Source organism: Bombina bombina, chromosome 3, assembly GCF_027579735.1.
Source record: "Bombina bombina isolate aBomBom1 chromosome 3, aBomBom1.pri, whole genome shotgun sequence".
In the NCBI taxonomy this organism is placed as follows: domain Eukaryota; kingdom Metazoa; phylum Chordata; class Amphibia; order Anura; family Bombinatoridae; genus Bombina; species Bombina bombina.
Genome location: NC_069501.1, coordinates 1,237,495,786 through 1,237,515,319, shown reverse-complemented (window position 1 = coordinate 1,237,515,319; position 19,534 = coordinate 1,237,495,786). Strand labels below are relative to the sequence as shown.

Sequence of the window (19,534 nt, the reverse complement as noted above, 5' to 3'; positions counted from 1 at the left end):
TTAGCTAGAGATTTTGATGAGGACTGCTCATTGGAATGGCTGATCAAAGAGAGTACGAAGTTATACTCTATTCAGCAGTCCAGTGAGCAGGGGGTTAAAAAGGAGTCAAAACCCAAAATTGTGGCAGAAACTAGGGTGTCACCTAGCCCCCTCAATTTGGAGTCTAACAAGAGGACTTATGCAGAGGTGGCCAGTCAAAACAGGCCATCTCCACAGAGGTTTAATTCTGCCCCTCCCCCTACACAGGTTGAGGCGCAGGGAGACTATAACCAAAGTGGGGGACATAATCAGGTGAATAATTACTCACAAAGAGAATACTCACCAAATAATTGGTATCCGCGCAAGGGTAGATACAATAGACGGCGAAGATATTCTCAGGGTAACCAGACACCCCAGGTATATAATGCTCCCCAAAGTACTAATGCTGAACAAGCTGAACCCCAGGGGCAACCACGCCAGAATAGAAATAGTGGCCCTGATTCTGAGGGAACCCAATGGTCCAGGAATCAGTACAATGGGGCACCAAGAGATAGGCCCAGGGGTAGAGGTAACTTGTACAATCAGGTAGATATGCTGTTTACCCAATTAAATCGGTTGAGCGAACAAATCGCTAATATGAGTCAAAAATCTACGGCTCAGCAACCGAACAATACTTTTTTAGGGGTACAGCCAGTGGTCAGCAGTGGACCACAGGCACAGTCATAAATACTGCAGTATCACCTGAAGGGGAGGGGAGAGATATACAAAATGTAGTAATAAATATCAATGATACTAATCATGTTATCTCCCCACAGACCGGAAACGGACAAATTAGCTGTGACAATGAGCGACATCAGCCGGGAAAAATTAACCAAACTTTTCCTCTGCAGTGTTCTCTTAACATTATTTCCACAGATGCAGTACACAAGAACCCAGCTGACCTTGTCATAGGGGAAACAGGTAGGTATGAAATTTCCTCTGCATCGAATGACACAGCGGATCTAGGTAAAACGTGGCGAAGCTCACAGATGTACAAGAATGCAATTTTATGTGTGAAATGGTAGAAACTGCAGGAAGATATTATGTATTAGTTGAGCTGCAAGATTCAGTCTCCAACCCTATCAGGGGATTAATTGACACTGGGTCACAGGCAACTATCTTATCCCACAGGTACTACACACAGCTAAATGAGCTAACACCCCACAAACCTAAAATAAGAGAATTTGACGGTTCTCTAATAGGTGTTGGGGGTGACTCCCTAAAAGTCTACGGTACTGCCTGGTTAAAATTTAAATTGGGGAACAGGGTCATAAGACACCCTGTCATTATAGTGGATCTGCCAACTGATCGTTTAATTATTGGTAGTGATCTCCTGAAGCGATTAAGCACCATAATTGATTGCATAAATAATATAATTTGGTCACAAGTTAAACGACCTATCAATTATGAAAAATCTGGTATATCTCACGCCCGACATAGCTGTCACGTGGTGGAAGAGAAACCAGATGCTGTAGAGATTCATTTCAGGAATAACTCTACACCTGAAATCACTATTCTACAAATAGATGATCAGACTCCTTTTAGTGGCTCTGATGGTAATACTTTTAAAATATCGCCTGGAAAGATAGCGAATATTTCCCTAGATAGCGATGTATTAACCATATCACTCCACAAGGGGGATCATAAAATCCCTAAGGGGGGAGGCCACACTCAATACCTCACAGGGATTGAGAGAGTTAAAGAGGATCTATTTATCCCTATACAAGTGCATGACCTTGGTAAAACCGAGTATGCTAAAATAAACTTAAAACAGGAAGCTAGCTATATAAGCGAAGGTTTATTAACGCAAATAGCTGAACCTAAAGTGATTAAATATCTTTCTCCCCAAGACCACAGTGTCAACGGCCTGGATGACAGGTCTGAAAGCTATAACATCACAGCTAAGTGCTTATTATCTATCTCTATTGGTAATAAGTCAATGAAGCACCTGTTTTTAGTTTTAAATACTCCCCATAATCAAATATACATTGGCAATGATATCTTACATAGATATGCCATACAAATAGATCTGATTAATTCTTGCCTTTGGAGCAGGTTAAAGGGGGACCCTGAAGTATTTCAGGATGAAAATGCAGCCCTAAAATCAAACCAACAATTGCCATATGCTGTGAATATGCAGGTATCTAGTGATGTTATAATTCCTGCTGGGGCTGATAAATTTATTTTACCCTTACAGGTAAAGAAAGGTCAGAAATTAAAAACTTCTGAAACACTGATTTGCCTCTCCCATAGAATACAAAATCTGGGTGTCACAGTAACCTACACTCCTATGGTGAATATTGGAACTGTTCCAATACATATTGTTGTGCATAACATGACCCCACAGGATATAACATTATCCAAGGGAACTACCATAGGATATGCACTGGAATCAAGTTATTACACTTTTGGATTCCAGAATAATGTAATTGGGCTAATACCTGAAGGATACTTAACTGAAGAACAATTAATAGAACAATCCTTTGCATCTATGCCAGAGGGTCTATTTAATATTCAGTCCATTTATCCCTTCAGCTCAGAGGAAGGCATCTGTAAAATTGAAGAAGCCTCTCTAGTGTTTGATCAGCCAATCAAACAGCAAGATTACCCCAATACCCAGAGTCAGGGGAGCAATGTAAACTATGGACAATGGCGTTTGTGTGCTGACTTAAGACAGCTAAACAAACGAGTATACATGTCTGGCTGGCCTGTACCATACATTGACCAGTGCCTAGCACAAATGCAAGGATCCAAAATATTCACTGCCATTGATTGTGCACAGGGATATTGGACCATAAAGGTACATGAAGAGGACCAATATAAGCTAGCATTCTCCTTCCAAAAGGTCCAATATGCATTTCAAAGACTTCCTTTTGGATACATAAATTCTGGACATGAATTTGCTGTGTTCATGCATAAGGCTATGCCTGATGCACTGGAAAGGGGGACCTTATCTTATGTTGATGATGTTTTAATCAAAAGCACAGACTTTGAAAAACACATCGCAGAGCTTAAACACGTCCTCAGCCAACTTAAAAGGGCAGGTGTCAAATTATCCCTGCAAAAAGCTCAATGGTGCCGCACTCGTGTAAACTTCTTGGGACATGAAGTTACCTCTGAAGGATTAAATCCCCAAAAGAAAAAGGTGGAAGCTATAGTGAATTCTAAAAACCCAACTAACTTAAAGGAATTGAGATCATTCCTGGGTATGACGAATTATTCTCGCAAATTCATTGATAATTATGCGGAATTAGCTAAACCACTACTACTTCTTCTAAAGAAAGATGTGAAATGGCACTGGAGTGAGTCTCAAGAGACAGCCATCAGAGAGCTGAAGAGAAAACTCACTCAAGCACCTTGCTTAGCGTACCCTGAAGGTGGCAAACCTTTCTTCTTAGAGACAGGTTACACAGATATAAGCATGAGTGCTGTGTTATACCAAAAGCATGATAATTTGAACAAAGCCATTGCTTATGCGAGCAAAAATCTATCCCCAGTAGAAATAAAATTTAGCGATTGCGAAAAAGCCCTCTTATCTACTGTATGGGCTCTACAAAATTTCCGCAGCTATATACAGGGCGAGAAAATTATTGTAGAAACGGCCCACCAGCCTTTGCTATATTTGCAAAGTGAGAGAATAAGAGATGGGAATCTGTCTAATAGCCGCATAACAGCGTGGACTCTTTCCTTACAAGGCTGGCCCTTAGAAATTCGCTACAAACAGAATAAAAAGAATCCAGTCGCACAAGGGCTTGCTGAGCTCCACGACTGTACTGCTAGAGATCCTGGGGAAGAATTATCAGAAGATGATTTTCTGGAGGAACAATTGCTTTCCCCATATAAAATATACAATGAGGACCATTGTCAAACATTACCTTGGGTGTATGTTGATGGTTGTTCTTACCACGCCACTATTGATAGTGAGCGCAGATTAGTCGCTGGCATTGGTATAACTTGGACAAATGGAGTCTCAAATATATCTGTAGGTTTCAACATTGGACCAAGATCCAGTCAAGTTGCAGAACTAACTGCTGTTTTCAAAACCATTGAAATGGCTATTGAACATGGTATTCATGAATTTGTGATCATAACTGACTCAAATTATGTACGTGACAGTTTTGTTGAATACCTGCCAACTTGGAAAAGAAATGGCATGCAGAAAAACAATAACAAACCAGTCAAGCATGGCAAGTTGTTCTGCGAGATTGATAATCTGGTGGTATCCAATGATTTAACCATACACTGGAAAAAGACCAAGGGTCATTCCAGAGTTCTAGGTCCTGATAAGGAAGGCAATGACCTTGCTGATTCATTAGCCAAACAAGGAGCCATAACTGGAGAACTCCTTAATATTGACCACTTAATGGGTGCAATTCAAGTAGAAGCCATTACCAGAAACCAGGCAAAACAACAGAGTGAGCCTAACTTGGTACAATGGAGTCAGGATTCTCCTAGTGAGGACCTGATCACTAGTCAAAAAGAAGACCCCATTGTAGGCATCTTCTATAAACACATAGAAGATCCTGAAAGCAACCCCATCTCAAAAGATGATTGTATTGGCAAAGAAGATCTGAGAATCTTAATAAAATCTAAATCACAATTCAAATTACAGGATGGTTTGTTAATTAGAACCTCCAAAACTGGCATCCAGCAGTGGGTAGTACCCACCAAGTTCAGAGGTCTAATGCTTCAACATGCCCATGATGCTCCCACATCTGGTCATCGCGGTGCCAAACTCACGTATGAAATATTGCGTGATTATGCTTTTTGGCCACACATGTTGAAAGATGTTCAAACCTACTGTCAAGGGTGTTTAATCTGCCCACAGTTCCAACCCACTGCACCAACGCATAGAGCGCCATTGCAGAAAAGGGGGATGGTAATGCCATGGTCAGATATACAAATTGATTTTATTGGTCCGGTAACAAGGTCATCAAGAGGTAACAAGTACATGTTAACAGTGACATGCCTGTTCACTAAATGGGTAGAGTGCATTAGTGCACCTAACAATAGTGCTGAAACATGTGCAGCATTGCTCATCAACCATGTATTTTCCAGATTTGGTTTGCCCCAAAGAATCGAATCAGATCGGGGGACCCACTTCACTAGCGAAGTAATGACAAAAATGTGGAAAATACTAGGGGTTAAAAGAAAGCTCCATATTGCTTATAGAGCTGCCTCAAGTGGTGGTGTAGAGCGTTACAACCAGTCTATTGTTAAAATCCTCAAAAAGTTTGTGAGTGAAACAGGTAAAGACTGGGATGTAAAACTACCTCTAGTCTTAATGGCATTAAGAGCAACTCCAAGTAGTGCTACCAAGATGTCACCTTTTGAACTGATGACTGGTAGAAGAATGGTTCTACCTCAGCATCTGCTGTACCGTACATCAGACCAAAACTTGATAAATGCTGCCAATACACATCAATATGTGGAAAACCTAAGAAAGCACCTGCAATATGCCTTTGCATTTGCTCAAAGGAATTTAGAAAGAGCCGCAACTGCCACGAAAACCTATTATGATCTCAAAACATCCAAAAAGGAATATGAAATAAATGATAAAGTTTATCTTTATAACTTTGGAAGAGATCAGGTTAGGGAGAAGAAATTTCTTCCCTCATGGAAAGGTCCTTTTGTCATTACTGACAAAATATCTCCAGTGGCCTATAAAATACGGATCCCCAAAAATGAAGGTTTCATAGATAAATGGGTACATATCAATCAATTGCGGGCATGTCATCCCAGATCCCAACTACAAGTCATAGAGGGAGAATGAAGTGTCATATCCCCAAATGCACTAAAGACATACTGTAATTTAAAGATGCCTAACTGATAAACATGAAAGCTCAAAATAACAAACTTTCTTCATAAGAGACTGTCTATGAGGTATACGGTTGATCCTCATCAAATACCACTGACTTTAAGCCAATTCAAATACATGTGTCCTACATCTATTTGAAGTTGGAAGGGGGATTTATGTCAGAGTATATGAATATTATGATGAATATTACATATGTGTACATATATATATATATATATATATATATATATATGTATATTTTATACACTGTATATGTTAGATGAGACCTCAGGATTAATTGAACATGAGTTTGTTGAACACAGCTTCTAATACACGTCTATCAGGATTGACGATCAGTAGAGCCTTTTTGAAGCACGACCCCTGTAGTGTAAAACACACAAACATTTCTTTTCTAAAGGAAATAGCTCAGTGACCCTATTCATTTGACTATATATGCAGATTTTTATAACTTCAGAACATTTGGTGAGGTGAGAAAAGAATGTGTTCAAGGACCCCTTTGGAATTTGACACGTGTGATACAACAGTTCTATCTCACTGAATCTCTATTTGAAGACGTACTGCAAAAACCCCATCTTGGGGGAAGGTGACACAAATAAAATTAAATACATTTTGCAAGGGGAACAATGCCAGTTTTCCATGTATGTTTGGAATGATTCATGATATATATATATTAAAATTAAGCACATTGTATTAGGTGGATGATTGCTGCAGGGGATATTTATATAGGAAATAAATTCAGATATACATAGAAATGATATATATGTTTTGAAAACACAAAAGATCTTACTTAGCCTCTGTGTGTTTAAGAACATGAATAGATGTTTATGGACCTGAAGAGAAGTGATCATTAACATTTATTTTTATTTCAGATCTACATAAACAGGATTTATGTATTCAGGAAGAAATACACAGAAATATTACATACTACATCTGGGTGAATGCAGTATATCAGGAGTTTTAAATACTACCAATCTGGAGATATAAAAATAAGCTGTTATTTGCAAAGAAATGCCAGAATACTGATACAATTATAATGCATTTTAAGCTAATAATTAACAGTGTTAAATTATTTTAATATAATGTTAGATATATGTGATGTCTCATATCAAAACGATCAGGAAATTAATCTGATGCCGCTTCACCTATAATTGATATTGGGAAAGACTGGTGCAAGACATTATGGCAGTTATTATACATTTTAAAGAAAGATGTTTTAATGTATAACTGTATTTCTTTGTCATGCTGCATTTATTTGTACTGTCTAATTATAATGCTGCCACCCGGTGTTGCCACGAGAGAACTACAGCCAGAAAGATTTTTGGCTGTTGGAAATGGGATATCCAGTTATCCAATAGAGGGACAAGGTTTCGAAGGGCCACCCATATTTCACACCAATGATTACAATAATAAGTTGTATAAAGAAGGAAGGAGAGAGACTGGTCTAAAAAGTTTTGTAACTGACTGAAACTGTTTTGCGTGGGACACAGTCAAACTATAAAAACAAAGTGGGCCATACTCTCCTATTCCATTGCAATTACACTTATTTTATATGAGGTGTGAAAAATCTTGAAGTTGGATATCATTTTGGGAAGTTGGATATCATTTTGGTAACGTATATATATAGAGTATAAGAAAAGGACTGCTAATTACATGTGATATTTTAAAGTCACTGCAGTTTAAAGATACGGTTTTCTGGGTTTTGTAAGATAAGTCATAGGCATAGCCTTTACAGTTAATAGATTTAAAGTGCAGATTATACTTTTAAACTGTATGCCATTGTTTCAGATAGCTCTTAGCCTGCCTATTTGTATGCAAACATTTAAAATAAACATTTATTATTACTGTATGTGGCAGAGTAGGATAAATTGCAGTTAAATAGCAGAATATATATTTTATCCTATTATTTTATAAACACTGTTTAGAATTGTATTGCTTGGATGTTAAAAGACTTGTATATAAGGCTGGTTTCTTAAGATAAGCGTGTAGGAATTTTTGCATAGCATATTTAAATAACTTTCAAGCGCCTATAATATTATTTAGTTTCTTTTTATTGCAAATATACTTCAATATGTTCATGGATATTAACTAAATAAAAGAATTCAGGTATTTATATTAATTGTATGGTCTAGTAGATGCATGGTTGATTAGGGTTGCTATTTTTTTTTTTTATATTGTGTTTGTAACCCTGCCATAAACTGATTTATTATTTGGATAGCACTACTAAGATTCTTATAAATATACTGACAACGGTGTTATTATGAGTTTAAGTGTACGTTGTAATGTATTTTGATGTGTTTTGTGACAATTAGATATGATAAATACTCAAAAGTATTACCACGTATTTTCAAGTGATTTGTCCCTGGACTGTAAAATGATGCAAATGAATGAGATGGCCTGCTTTATACTCTTACATGGTTATTAATGCAATACGTGCTCCCTGCAGACTGCCTATGACATGGAAGATTACTATCACTCTATACCCTGGCTGGAGGAAGCTGTAAGCCTGTTTAGAGCCTCTCATGGGAACTGGTTTACTGAGGATGAAGGGAGCCTGCAAGATGCTCTGGACTATCTGGCATTTTCCTACTATAAAGTAAGTTGTGACACTGTTGCCATAGTAAATATGGTTTGTATTTGTCATTGTCACTATCTTCTGTGTAACCACACTGGGAGTTTGTCTGGGAGTGTTGTGTGCAGGGCTGTCTGTGTGAGGAGGCTGTGGGTGGGTCGTGTGCAGGGCTGTGTGTGTGAGGAGGCTGTGGGTGTGTCTGTGTGGGTCGTGTGCAGGGCTGTGTGTGTGAGGAGGCTGTGGGTGGGTTGTGTGCAGGGCTGTGTTTGTGAGGAGGCTGTGGGTGTTTCTGGGTGGGTCGTCTGAATAACTGTGTGTGTGAGGAGGCTGTGGGTGTGTCTGGGTGGGTCGTGTGCAAGGCTGTGTGTGTGAGGAGGATGTGGGTGTGTCTGGGTGGGTCATGTGCAGGGCTGTGTGTGTGAGGAGGCTGTGGGTGTGTCTGTGTGGGTCGTGTGCAGGGCTGTGTGTGTGAGGAGGCTGTGGGTGGGTTGTGTGCAGGGCTGTGTTTGTGAGGAGGCTGTGGGTGTTTCTGTGTGGGTCGTCTGCATAACTGTGTGTGTGAGGAGGCTGTGAGTGTGTCTGGGTGGGTCGTGTGCAAGGCATTGGGGCCTAGTTATCAAGCCGTCAACCTCAAATACGCTGGAATTCCACAGCGTATTTGTGGCGAGGCTGATTCGCCTTAGTTATCAAAGGCTCGAGACCGGCAAAAGTAGAATTTTGTGACGTAAACTTCGATCCGCCGGACTCAGTCCGACACAGATCGATTCTTACGTCACTCCAGATGTTCCGCACACAAGTGCGGCACATTCTCACTACTTTTGCTAGCTATCAAAAAACTAGCAGGTACGCTCGGCACTTTTACGGCCCAGCGTACCTGGTTTTCAATCCGCCACCCCTGGAGGCGGCGGATCCCATAGGAATCAATGGGAGTCTGACCATAGCGAAAGTACAAGTTCGCTGCTGACAGACATCCCATTGATTTCTATGGGAGCTGTCTGCACCTAACACCCTAACATGTACCCCGAGTCTAAACACCACTAATCTGACCCCCCCTACACCGCCGCAACTAAATAAAGTTATTACCCCCTAAACCGCCGCTCCCGGAGCCCACCGCAAGCTACTCTATACATATTACCCCCTAAACCGCCGCTCCCGGAGCCCACCGCAAGCTACTCTATACATATTAACCCCTAAACCGCCGCTCCCGGAGCCCACCGCAACTATAATAAATGTATTAACCCCTAAACCGCCGCTCCCTGAACCCGCCGCAACCTATATTAAATGTATTAACCCCTATCCTGCCCCCCCTACACCGTCGCCACCTATAATAAATTTATTAACCCCTAATCTGCCCCCCCTACACCGTCGCCACCTATAATAAATTTATTAACCCCTATCCTGCCCCCCACTACGCCGCCGCCACTGTAATAAAATTATTAACCCCTAAACCTAAGTCTAACACTAACCCTAACGCCCCCCTAACTTAAATATTAATTAAATAAATCTAAATAAATTAACTCTTATTAACTAAATGAATCCTATTTAAAACTAAATACTTACCTTTAAAATAAACCCTAATATAGCTACAATATAAATAATAATTATATTCTAGCTATCTTAGGATTTATTTTTATTTTACAGGTAACTTTCAATTTATTTTAACTAGGTACAATAGCTATTAAATAGTTATTAACTATTTAATAGCTTACCTAGCTAAAATAAAGAGAAATGTACCTGTGAAATAAATCCTAACCTAAGTTACAATTACACCTAACACTACACTATACTTTAATAAATTATTCCTATTTAAAAATAAATACTTACCTGTAAAATAAACCCTAAGATAGCTACAATATAATTAATAATTATATTCTAGCTATCTTAGGATTTATATTTATTTTACAGGTAACTTTGTATTTATTTTAGCTAGTTAGAATAGTTATTAAATAGTTATTAACTATTTAATAACTACCTAGCTAAAAGAAATACAAAATTACCTGTAAAATAAATCCTAACTTAAGTTACAATTAAACCTAATACTACACTATCATTAAATTAATTAAATAAACTACCTACAAATAACTACAATTAAATACAATTACATAAACTAACTAAAGTACAAAAAATAAAAAAAGCTAAGTTACAAAAAATAAAAAAATAAGTTACAAACATGTTAAAAATATTACAACAATTTTAAGCTACTTACACCTAATCTAAGCCCCCTAATAAAATAACAAACCCCCCCAAAATAAAAAAAATGCCCTACCCTATTCTAAATTAAATAAATTTCAAAGCTCTTTTACCTTACCAGCCCTTAAAAGGGCCATTTGTGGGGGCATGCCCCAAAGAAAACAGCTCTTTTGCCTGTAAAAGAAAAATACAACCCCCCCCCAACATTAAAACCCACCACCCACATACCCCTAATCTAACCCAAACCCCCCTTACAAAAACCTAACATTAATCCCCTGAAGATCATCCTACCTTGAGTCGTCTTCACTCAGCCGAGCCACCGATGGAACTGAAGAGGACATCCGGAGCGGAAGAAGTTAATCCTCCAAGCGGCGCTGAAGAAATCTTCCATCCGATGAAGTCATCATCCAGGCGGCGCTGAAGAAAAGTCTTCGATCCGGCCGATGTCATCTTCAAAGAGGCGCTGAAGAGGTCTTCTATCCGGGCGAAGTCATCTTCCAAGCCGGGTCTTGAACCACCTTCTTCACCGACGGACTACGACGAATGACGGCTCCTTTAAGGGAAGTCATCCAAGATGGCGTCCCCTCAATTCCGATTGGCTGATAGGATTCTATAAGCCAATCGGAATTAAGGTAGGAAAAATCTGATTGGCTGATGGAATCAGCCAATCAGATTGAGCTCGCATTCTATTGGCTGTTCCGATCAGCCAATAGAATGCAAGCTCAATCTGATTGGCTGATTGGATCAGCCAATCGGATTGAACTTGAATCTGATTGGCTGATTCCATCAGCCAATCAGATTTTCCTACCTTAATTCCGATTGGCTGATAGAATCCTATCAGCCAATCGGAATTGAGGGGACGCCATCTTGGATGACGTCCCTTAAAGGAGCCGTCATTCGTCGTAGTCCGTCGGTGAAGAAGGTGGTTCCGCGTCGGCGGAAGGAAGATTCAAGACCCGGCTTGGAAGATGACTTCGCCCGGATAGAAGACCTCTTCAGCGCCTCTTTGAAGATGACATCGGCCGGATCGAAGACTTTTCTTCAGCGCCGCCTGGATGATGACTTCATCGGATGGAAGATTTCTTCAGCGCCGCTTGGAGGATTAACTTCTTCCGCTCCGGATGTCCTCTTCAGTTCCATCTGTGGCTCGGCTGAGTGAAGACGACTCAAGGTAGGATGATCTTCAGGGGATTAGTGTTAGGTTTTTGTAAGGGGGGTTTGGGTTAGATTAGGGGTATGTGGGTGGTGGGTTTTAATGTTGGGGGGGTTGTATTTTTCTTTTACAGGCAAAAGAGCTGTTTTCTTTGGGGCATGCCCCCACAAATGGTCCTTTTAAGGGCTGGTAAGGTAAAAGAGCTTTGAAATTTATTTAATTTAGAATAGGGTAGGGCATTTTTTTATTTTGGGGGGGTTTGTTATTTTATTAGGGGGCTTAGATTAGGTGTAAGTAGCTTAAAATTGTTGTAATATTTTTAACATGTTTGTAACTTATTTTTTTATTTTTTGTAACTTAGCTTTTTTTATTTTTTGTACTTTAGTTAGTTTATGTAATTGTATTTAATTGTAGTTATTTGTAGGTAGTTTATTTAATTAATTTAATGATAGTGTAGTATTAGGTTTAATTGTAACTTAAGTTAGGATTTATTTTACAGGTAATTTTGTATTTCTTTTAGCTAGGTAGTTATTAAATAGTTAATAACTATTTAATAACTATTCTAACTAGCTAAAATAAATACAAAGTTACCTGTAAAATAAATATAAATCCTAAGATAGCTAGAATATAATTATTAATTATATTGTAGCTATCTTAGGGTTTATTTTACAGGTAAGTATTTATTTTTAAATAGGAATAATTTATTAAAGTATAGTGTAGTGTTAGGTGTAATTGTAACTTAGGTTAGGATTTATTTCACAGGTACATTTCTCTTTATTTTAGCTAGGTAAGCTATTAAATAGTTAATAACTATTTAATAGCTATTGTACCTAGTTAAAATAAATTGAAAGTTACCTGTAAAATAAAAATAAATCCTAAGATAGCTAGAATATAATTATTATTTATATTGTAGCTATATTAGGGTTTATTTTAAAGGTAAGTATTTAGTTTTAAATAGGATTCATTTAGTTAATAAGAGTTAATTTATTTAGATTTATTTAATTAATATTTAAGTTAGGGGGGCGTTAGGGTTAGGGTTAGACTTAGGTTTAGGGGTTAATAATTTTATTACAGTGGCGGCGGCGTAGTGGGGGGCAGGATAGGGGTTAATACATTTATTATAGGTGGCGACGGTGTAGGGGGGGCAGGATAGGGGTTAATAGGTTTAATATAGGTTGCGGCGGGTTCATGGAGCGGCGGTTTAGGGGTTAAACTATTTATTTAGTTGCGGAGAGGTGCGGGATCAGCAGGATAGGGGTTAATAATTTTATAATAGAGGGCGACGGTATAGGGGGGGCAGGATAGGGGTTACTAGGTATAATGTAGGTGGCAGCGGTGTCCGGGAGCGGCGGTTTAGGGGTTAATACATTTATAAGAGTTGCGGCAGGGTCTAGGAGCGGCGGTTTAGGGGTTAATACATTTATAAGAGTTGCGGCAGGGTCTAGGAGCGGCGGTTTAGGGGTTAGTAACTTTATTTAGTTGCGGGGGGCTCCGGGGGCGCCGGTATAGGGATAGAACAGTGTAGTTTAGTGTGAGTGCTTAGTGACAGGCTAGCAATAAAGCTGGGAAAAAGCCGAAGAGCAGCGAGATCGGATGAGTGATAACTGTCACAGTCCGCTGCTCATCGCCCCGCGGCTTTTTGACAGCTTTATTTGATAACTTAGGCGTATTTTTTCAGGTCCGCGGCGGCGAAGGTAGGCGAGCTTAGGCGGGCGTATTGGGCCGGCGAAGCCAGAAAAGTAGACGGCTTGATAACTACCCCCCATTGTGTGTGAGGAGGATGTGGGTGTGTCTGGGTGGGTCATGTGCAGGGCTGTGTTTGTGAGGAGGCTGTGGGTGTGTCTGGGAGGGTTGTCTGCAGGGCTGTGTGTGTGAGGAGGCTGTGGGTGTGTTTGGGTGGGTCGTGTGCAGGGCTCTGTGTGTGAGGAGGTTGTGGGTGTGTCTGGGTGGGTCGTGTGCAGGGCTGTGTGTGTGAGGAGGCTGTGGGTGGGTTGTGTGCAGGGCTGTGTTTGTGAGGAGGCTGTGGGTGTTTCTGTGTGGGTCGTCTGCATAACTGTGTTTGTGAGGAGGCTGTGGGTGTGTCTGGGAGGGTTGTCTGCAGGGCTGTGTGTGTGAGGAGGCTGTGGGTGTGTTTGGGTGGGTCGTGTGCAGGGCTCTGTGTGTGAGGAGGTTGTGGGTGTGTCTCGGTGGGTCGTGTGCAGGGCTGTGTGTGTGAGGAGGCTGTGGGTGTGTCTGGGTGGGTCGTGTGCAGGGCTGTGTGTGTAAGCAGGCTATGGGTGTGTCTGGGTGGGTCATGTGCAGGGCTGTGTGTGTGATCAGGCTGTTGGGTGTGTCTAGGTGGGCTGTGTGCAGAGCTGTGTGTGTGATCAGGCTGTGAGTGTGTCAGAGTGGGTTGTGTGTAGGACTGTGTGTGTGAGGAGGCTGTGTGTGAGTCTGGGTGGGTCGTGTGCAGGACTGTGTGTGTTTGGAGGCTGTGGGTGTGTTTGGGTGGGTTGTGTGCAGGGCTGTGTGTGTTTGGAGGCTGTGGGTGTGTCTGGGTGGGTTGTTTGCAGGGTTGTGTGTGTGTGAGGAGGCTGTGGGTGTGTCTGGGTGGGTCGTGTGCAGGGCTGTGTGTGTAAGCAGGCTGTGGGTGTGTCTGGGTGGGTCATGTGCAGGGCTGTGTGTGTGATCAGGCTGTTGGGTGTGTCTAGGTGGGCTGTGTGCAGAGCTGTGTGTGTGATCAGGCTGTGAGTGTGTCAGAGTGGGTTGTGTGTAGGACTGTGTGTGTGAGGAGGCTGTGTGTGTGTCTGGGTGGGTCGTGTGCAGGACTCTGTGTGTGAGGAGGCTGTGTGTGTGTCTGGGTGGGTCGTGTGCAGGACTGTGTGTGTGAGCAGGCTGTGGGTGTGTTTGGGTGGGTTGTGTGCAGGGCTGTGTGTGTGAGAAGGCTGTGGGAGTGTCTGGATGGGTTGTGTGCAGGGCTGTGTGTGAGAAAGCTGTGTGTGTGTCTGGGTGGGTCGTGTGCAGTGCTGTGTGTGTGAGCAGGCTGTGAGTGTGTCTGGGTGGGTCGTGTGCAGGACTGTGTGTGTGAGGAGGATGTAAGTGTGTCTGGGTGGGTTGTGTGCAGGGCTGTGTTTGTGAGCATGCTGTGGGTGTGTCTGGGTGTGTCATGTGCAGGGCTGTGTATGTGAGGAGGCTGTGGGTGTGTCTGGATGGGTCGTGTACAGGGCTGTGTGTGTGTGGAGAATGTGGGTGTGTCTGGGTGGGCCGTTTGCAGGGCTGTGTGTGTGAGGAGGCTATGGGTGTGTCTGGGTGGGTCTTGTGGAGGGCTGTGTGTGTGAGGAGGCTGTGGGTGTGTCTGGATGGGTTGTGTGCAGGGCTGTGTGTGTTTGGAGGCTGTGGGTGTGTCTGGGTGGGTCGTTTGCAGGGTTGTGTGTGTTTGTGAGGAGGCTGTGGGTGTGTCTGGGTGGGTCGTGTGCAGGGCTGTGTGTGTAAGCAGGCTATGGGTGTGTCTGGGTGGGCCGTTTGCAGGGCTGTGTGTGTGAGGAGGCTATGGGTGTGTCTGGGTGGGTCTTGTGGAGGGCTGTGTGTGTGAGGAGGCTGTGGGTGTGTCTGGATGGGTTGTGTGCAGGGCTGTGTGTGTTTGGAGGCTGTGGGTGTGTCTGGGTGGGTCGTTTGCAGGGTTGTGTGTGTTTGTGAGGAGGCTGTGGGTGTGTCTGGGTGGGTCGTGTGCAGGGCTGTGTGTGTAAGCAGGCTATGGGTGTGTCTGGGTGGGTCATGTGCAGGGCTGTGTGTGTGATCAGGCTGTTGGGTGTGTCTAGGTGGGCTGTGTGCAGAGCTGTGTGTGTGATCAGGCTGTGAGTGTGTCAGAGTGGGTTGTGTGTAGGACTGTGTGTGTGAGGAGGCTGTGTGTGTGTCTGGGTGGGTCGTGTGCAGGACTGTGTGTGTGAGCAGGCTGTGGGTGTGTTTGGGTGGGTTGTGTGCAGGGCTGTGTGTGTGAGGAGGCTGTGGGAGTATCTGGATGGGTTGTGTGCAGGGCTGTGTGTGAGAAAGCTGTGTGTGTGTCTGGATGGGTCGCGTGCAGTGCTGTGTGTGTGAGCAGGCTGTGAGTGTGTCTGGGTGGGTCGTGTGCAGGACTGTGTGTGTGAGGAGGATGTGAGTGTGTCTGGGTGGGTCATGTGCAGGGCTGTGTTTGTGAGCAGGCTGTGGGTGGGTCATGTGCAGGGCTGAGTATGTGAGGAGGCTGTGGGTGTGTCTGGATGGGTCGTGTACAGGGCTGTGTGTGTGTGGAGAATGTGGGTGTGTCTGGGTGGGTCGTTTGCAGGGCTGTGTGTGTGAGGAGGCTATGGGTGTGTCTGGGTGGGTCTTGTGGAGGGCTGTGTGTGTGAGGAGGCTGTGGGTGTGTCTGGGTGGGTTGTGTGCAGGGCTGTGTGCCTGATCAGGCTGTGAGTGTGTCTGGGCGGGTCATGTGTGAGGAGGCTGTTGGTGTGTCTTGGTGGGTCGTGTGTAGGGCTGTGTGTGTAATCAGGCTGTGAGTGTGTCTGGGTGGGTCATGTGCAGGGCTGTGTGTGTGAGGAGGCTGGAGGTGTTTCTGGGTGGGTCATGTGCAGGGCTGTGTGTGTGTGATCAGGCTGTTGGGTGTGTTTGGGTGGGTTGTGTCCAGGGCTGTGGGAGTGTCTGGGTGGGTCGTGTGCAGGGCTGTGTATGTGAGGAGGCTGTAGGTCTGTCTGGGTGGGTCGTGTGCAGGGATGTGTGATCAGACTGTGAGTGTGTCTGGGTGGGTCGTGTGCAGGGCTGTGGGTGTGATCAGGCTGTGGGTGTGTCTGGGTGGCTCATGTGCAAGGCTGTGTGTGTGAAGAGGCTATGGGTGTGTCTGGGTGGGTTGTGCACAGGGCTGTGTGTTTGAGGAGGCTGTGGGTGTCTCTGGGTGGGTCCTGTGCAGGGCTGTGTGTGAGAGCAGGCTATGGGTGTGTCTGGGTGGGTCCTGTGCAGGGCTGTGTGTGTGAGCAGGCTGTGGGAATGTCTGGGTGGGTCCTGTGCAGGGCTGTGTGTGTGAGCAGGCTGTGGGAGTGTCTGGGTGAGTCCTGTGCAGGGCTGTGTGTGTGAGCAGGCTGTGGGAGTGTTTGGGTGGGTCGTGTACAGGGCTGTGTGTGTGAAGAGGCTGTGGGAGTGTTTGGGTGGGTGGTGTACAGGGCTGTGTGTGTGAAGAGGCTGTGGGAGTGTTTGGGTGGGTCGTGTGCAGGGCTGTGTATGTGAGCAGGCTGTAGGAGTGTCTGGGTGAGTTGTGCGCAGGGCTATGTGTGTGATCAGGCTGTGGGAGTGTTTGGGTGGGTCGTGTACAGGGCTGTGAGTGTGTGTGTGTGAGCAGGCTGTGGGAGTGTTTGGGTGGGTTGTGTACAGGGCTGTGTGTGTGAGGAGGCTGTAGGAGTGTCTGGGTGAGTTGTGCGCAGGGCTGTATGTGTGAGCAGGCTGTGGGAGTGTCTGGGTGAGTTGTGCGCAGGGCTGTGTGTGGGAGTGTCTGGGTGAGTTGTGCGCAGGGCTGTGTGTGTGAGGAGGCTGTGGGAGTGTCTGGGTGAGTTGTGTGCAGGGCTGTGTGTGTAAGGAGGCTATGGGAGTGTTTGGGTGGGTTGTGTGCAGGGCTGTGTGTGTGAGGAGGCTGTGGGAGTGTTTGGGTGAGTTGTGTGCAGGGCTGTGTGTGTGAGGAGGCTATGGGTGTGTCTGGGTGGGTTGTGTGCAGGGCTGTGTGTGTGAGGAGGCTGTGGGTGTGTCTGGGTGAGTTGTGTGCAGGGCTGTGTGTGTGAGGAGGCAGTGGGTGTGTCTGGGTGAGTTGTGCGCAGGGCTGTGTGTGTGAGGAGGCTGTGGGAGTGTCTGGGTTAGTTGTGCGCAGGGCTGTGTGTGTGAGGAGGCTGTGGGTGTGTCTGGGTGAGTTGTGTGCAGGGCTGTGTGTGTGAGGAGGCTGTGGGTGTGTCTGGGTGAGTTGTGTGCAGGGCTGTGTGTGTGAGGAGGCTGTGGGAGTGTCTGGGTGAGTTGTGTGCAGGGCTGTGTGTGTGAGGAGGCTGTGGGTGTGTCTGGGTGAGTTGTGTGCAGGGCTGTTTGTGTGAGCAGGCTGTGGGAGTGTCTGGGTGAGTTGTGCGCAGGGCTGTGTATGTGAGCAGGCTGTGGGAGTGTCTGGGTGAGTTGTGTGCAGGGCTGTATGTGTGAGCAGGCTATGGGAGTGTCTGGGTGAGTTGTGTGCAGGGCTGTGTGTGTGAGGAGGCTGTGGGAGTGTCTGGGTGAGTTGTGTGCAGGGCTGTGTGTGTGAGGAGGCTGTGGGTGTGTCTGGGTGGGTTGTGTGCAGGGCTGTGTGTGTGAGGAGGCTGTGGGAGTGTCTGGGTGAGTTGTGTGCAGGGCTGTGTGTGTGAGCAGGCTGTGGGAGTGTCTGGGTGAGTTGTGTGCAGGGCTGTGTGTGTGAGGAGGCTGTGGGTGTGTCTGGGTGAGTTGTGTGCAGGGCTGTGTGTGTGAGCAGGCTGTGGGAGTGTCTGGGTGAGTTGTGCGCAGGGCTGTGTGTGTGAGGAGGCTGTGGGAGTGTCTGGGTGAGTTGTGTGCAGGGCTGTGTGTGTAAGGAGGCTATGGTAATTTTTGGGTGGGTTGTGTGCAGGGCTGTGTGTGTGAGGAGGCTGTGGGAGTGTTTGGGTGAGTTGTGCGCAGGGCTGTGTGTGTGAGCAGGCTGTGGGAGTGTCTGGGTGAGTTGTGCGCAGGGCTGTGTATGTGAGGAGGCTGTGGGAGTGTCTGGGTGAGTTGTGTGCAGGGCTGTGTGTGTGAGCAGGCTGTGGGAGTGTCTGGGTGAGTTGTGTGCAGGGCTGTGTGTGTGAGCAGGCTGTGGGAGTGTCTGGGTGGGTCATGTTCAGGGCTGTGTGAGCAGACTGTGGTCTTATCTGGGTGGGTTGCAAGGCAGGTGCTACAATACAGGCAGACTAGGCGAATGCTTAAGGGCACCCCTGCAGGGGGAGGGGCGCCAATTTGGTGCAATATTTTTTTTTGTGTATATTTATTTTTTTGCTTTATAGTAGGAGCTATATACAGTGACATAATGGCTGGCATGGAAAGGGGTCTCCTGATACATAAGAAGGCAGAGAGTACAAGTCAGGCAGACCAGCTGGAACATCTCACTGCACAGCCCCTGCACTCTCTGTAACACATTAGTAGCTTCCATAAACGTTAGTAGAGCTGGTAACAGCAAGGGACCTCCACCCACAGTCTAATGGCTATTACTGTGGCTGTAAGGCGCTTGTAGGAACACTGATATCCTCTAACTTTTCATATCCTGCAAAATGCATAGGAACCCATCATCATTATACAGGGCTGCCTGTTCTGTTTTTTAGTGTATGAACTCTACACATCATTATACAGTGCAGCATATATGTTATCAGTGTATAGGTACTTTTTTTTTAATTATACAGTGCAGCATATATGTTATCAGTGTATAGGTACTTTTTATTAATTATACAGTGCCGCATATATGTTATCAGTGTATAGGTACTCTGCATTAATTATACAGTGCAGCATATATGTTATCAGTGTATAGGTACTTTTTATTAATTATACAGTGCAGCATATATGTTATCAGTGTATAGGTACTTTTTATTAATTATACAGTGCAGTATATATGTTATCAGTGTTTAGGTACTGTGTATTAATTATACAGTGCAGCATATATGTTATCAGTGTATAGGTACTTTTTTATTAATTATACAGTGCCGCATATATGTTATCAGTGTATAGGTACTTTTTATTAATTATACAGTGCCGCATATATGTTATCAGTGTATAG

At 44.4% G+C, this 19,534-nt stretch overlaps 1 protein-coding gene across 1 annotated transcript in view; it reads left to right on the top strand.

Moving 5' to 3' along the window:
- Nucleotides 1-19,534, top strand: part of P4HA3 (prolyl 4-hydroxylase subunit alpha 3) — a 156,210-nt gene that overhangs the window by 66,860 nt on the left and 69,816 nt on the right. The window contains exon 4 of the mRNA XM_053708742.1: nucleotides 8,280-8,429. Coding sequence (XP_053564717.1) covers nucleotides 8,280-8,429 — 150 coding nt within the window. The remainder of the gene's footprint in view (nucleotides 1-8,279; nucleotides 8,430-19,534) is intronic.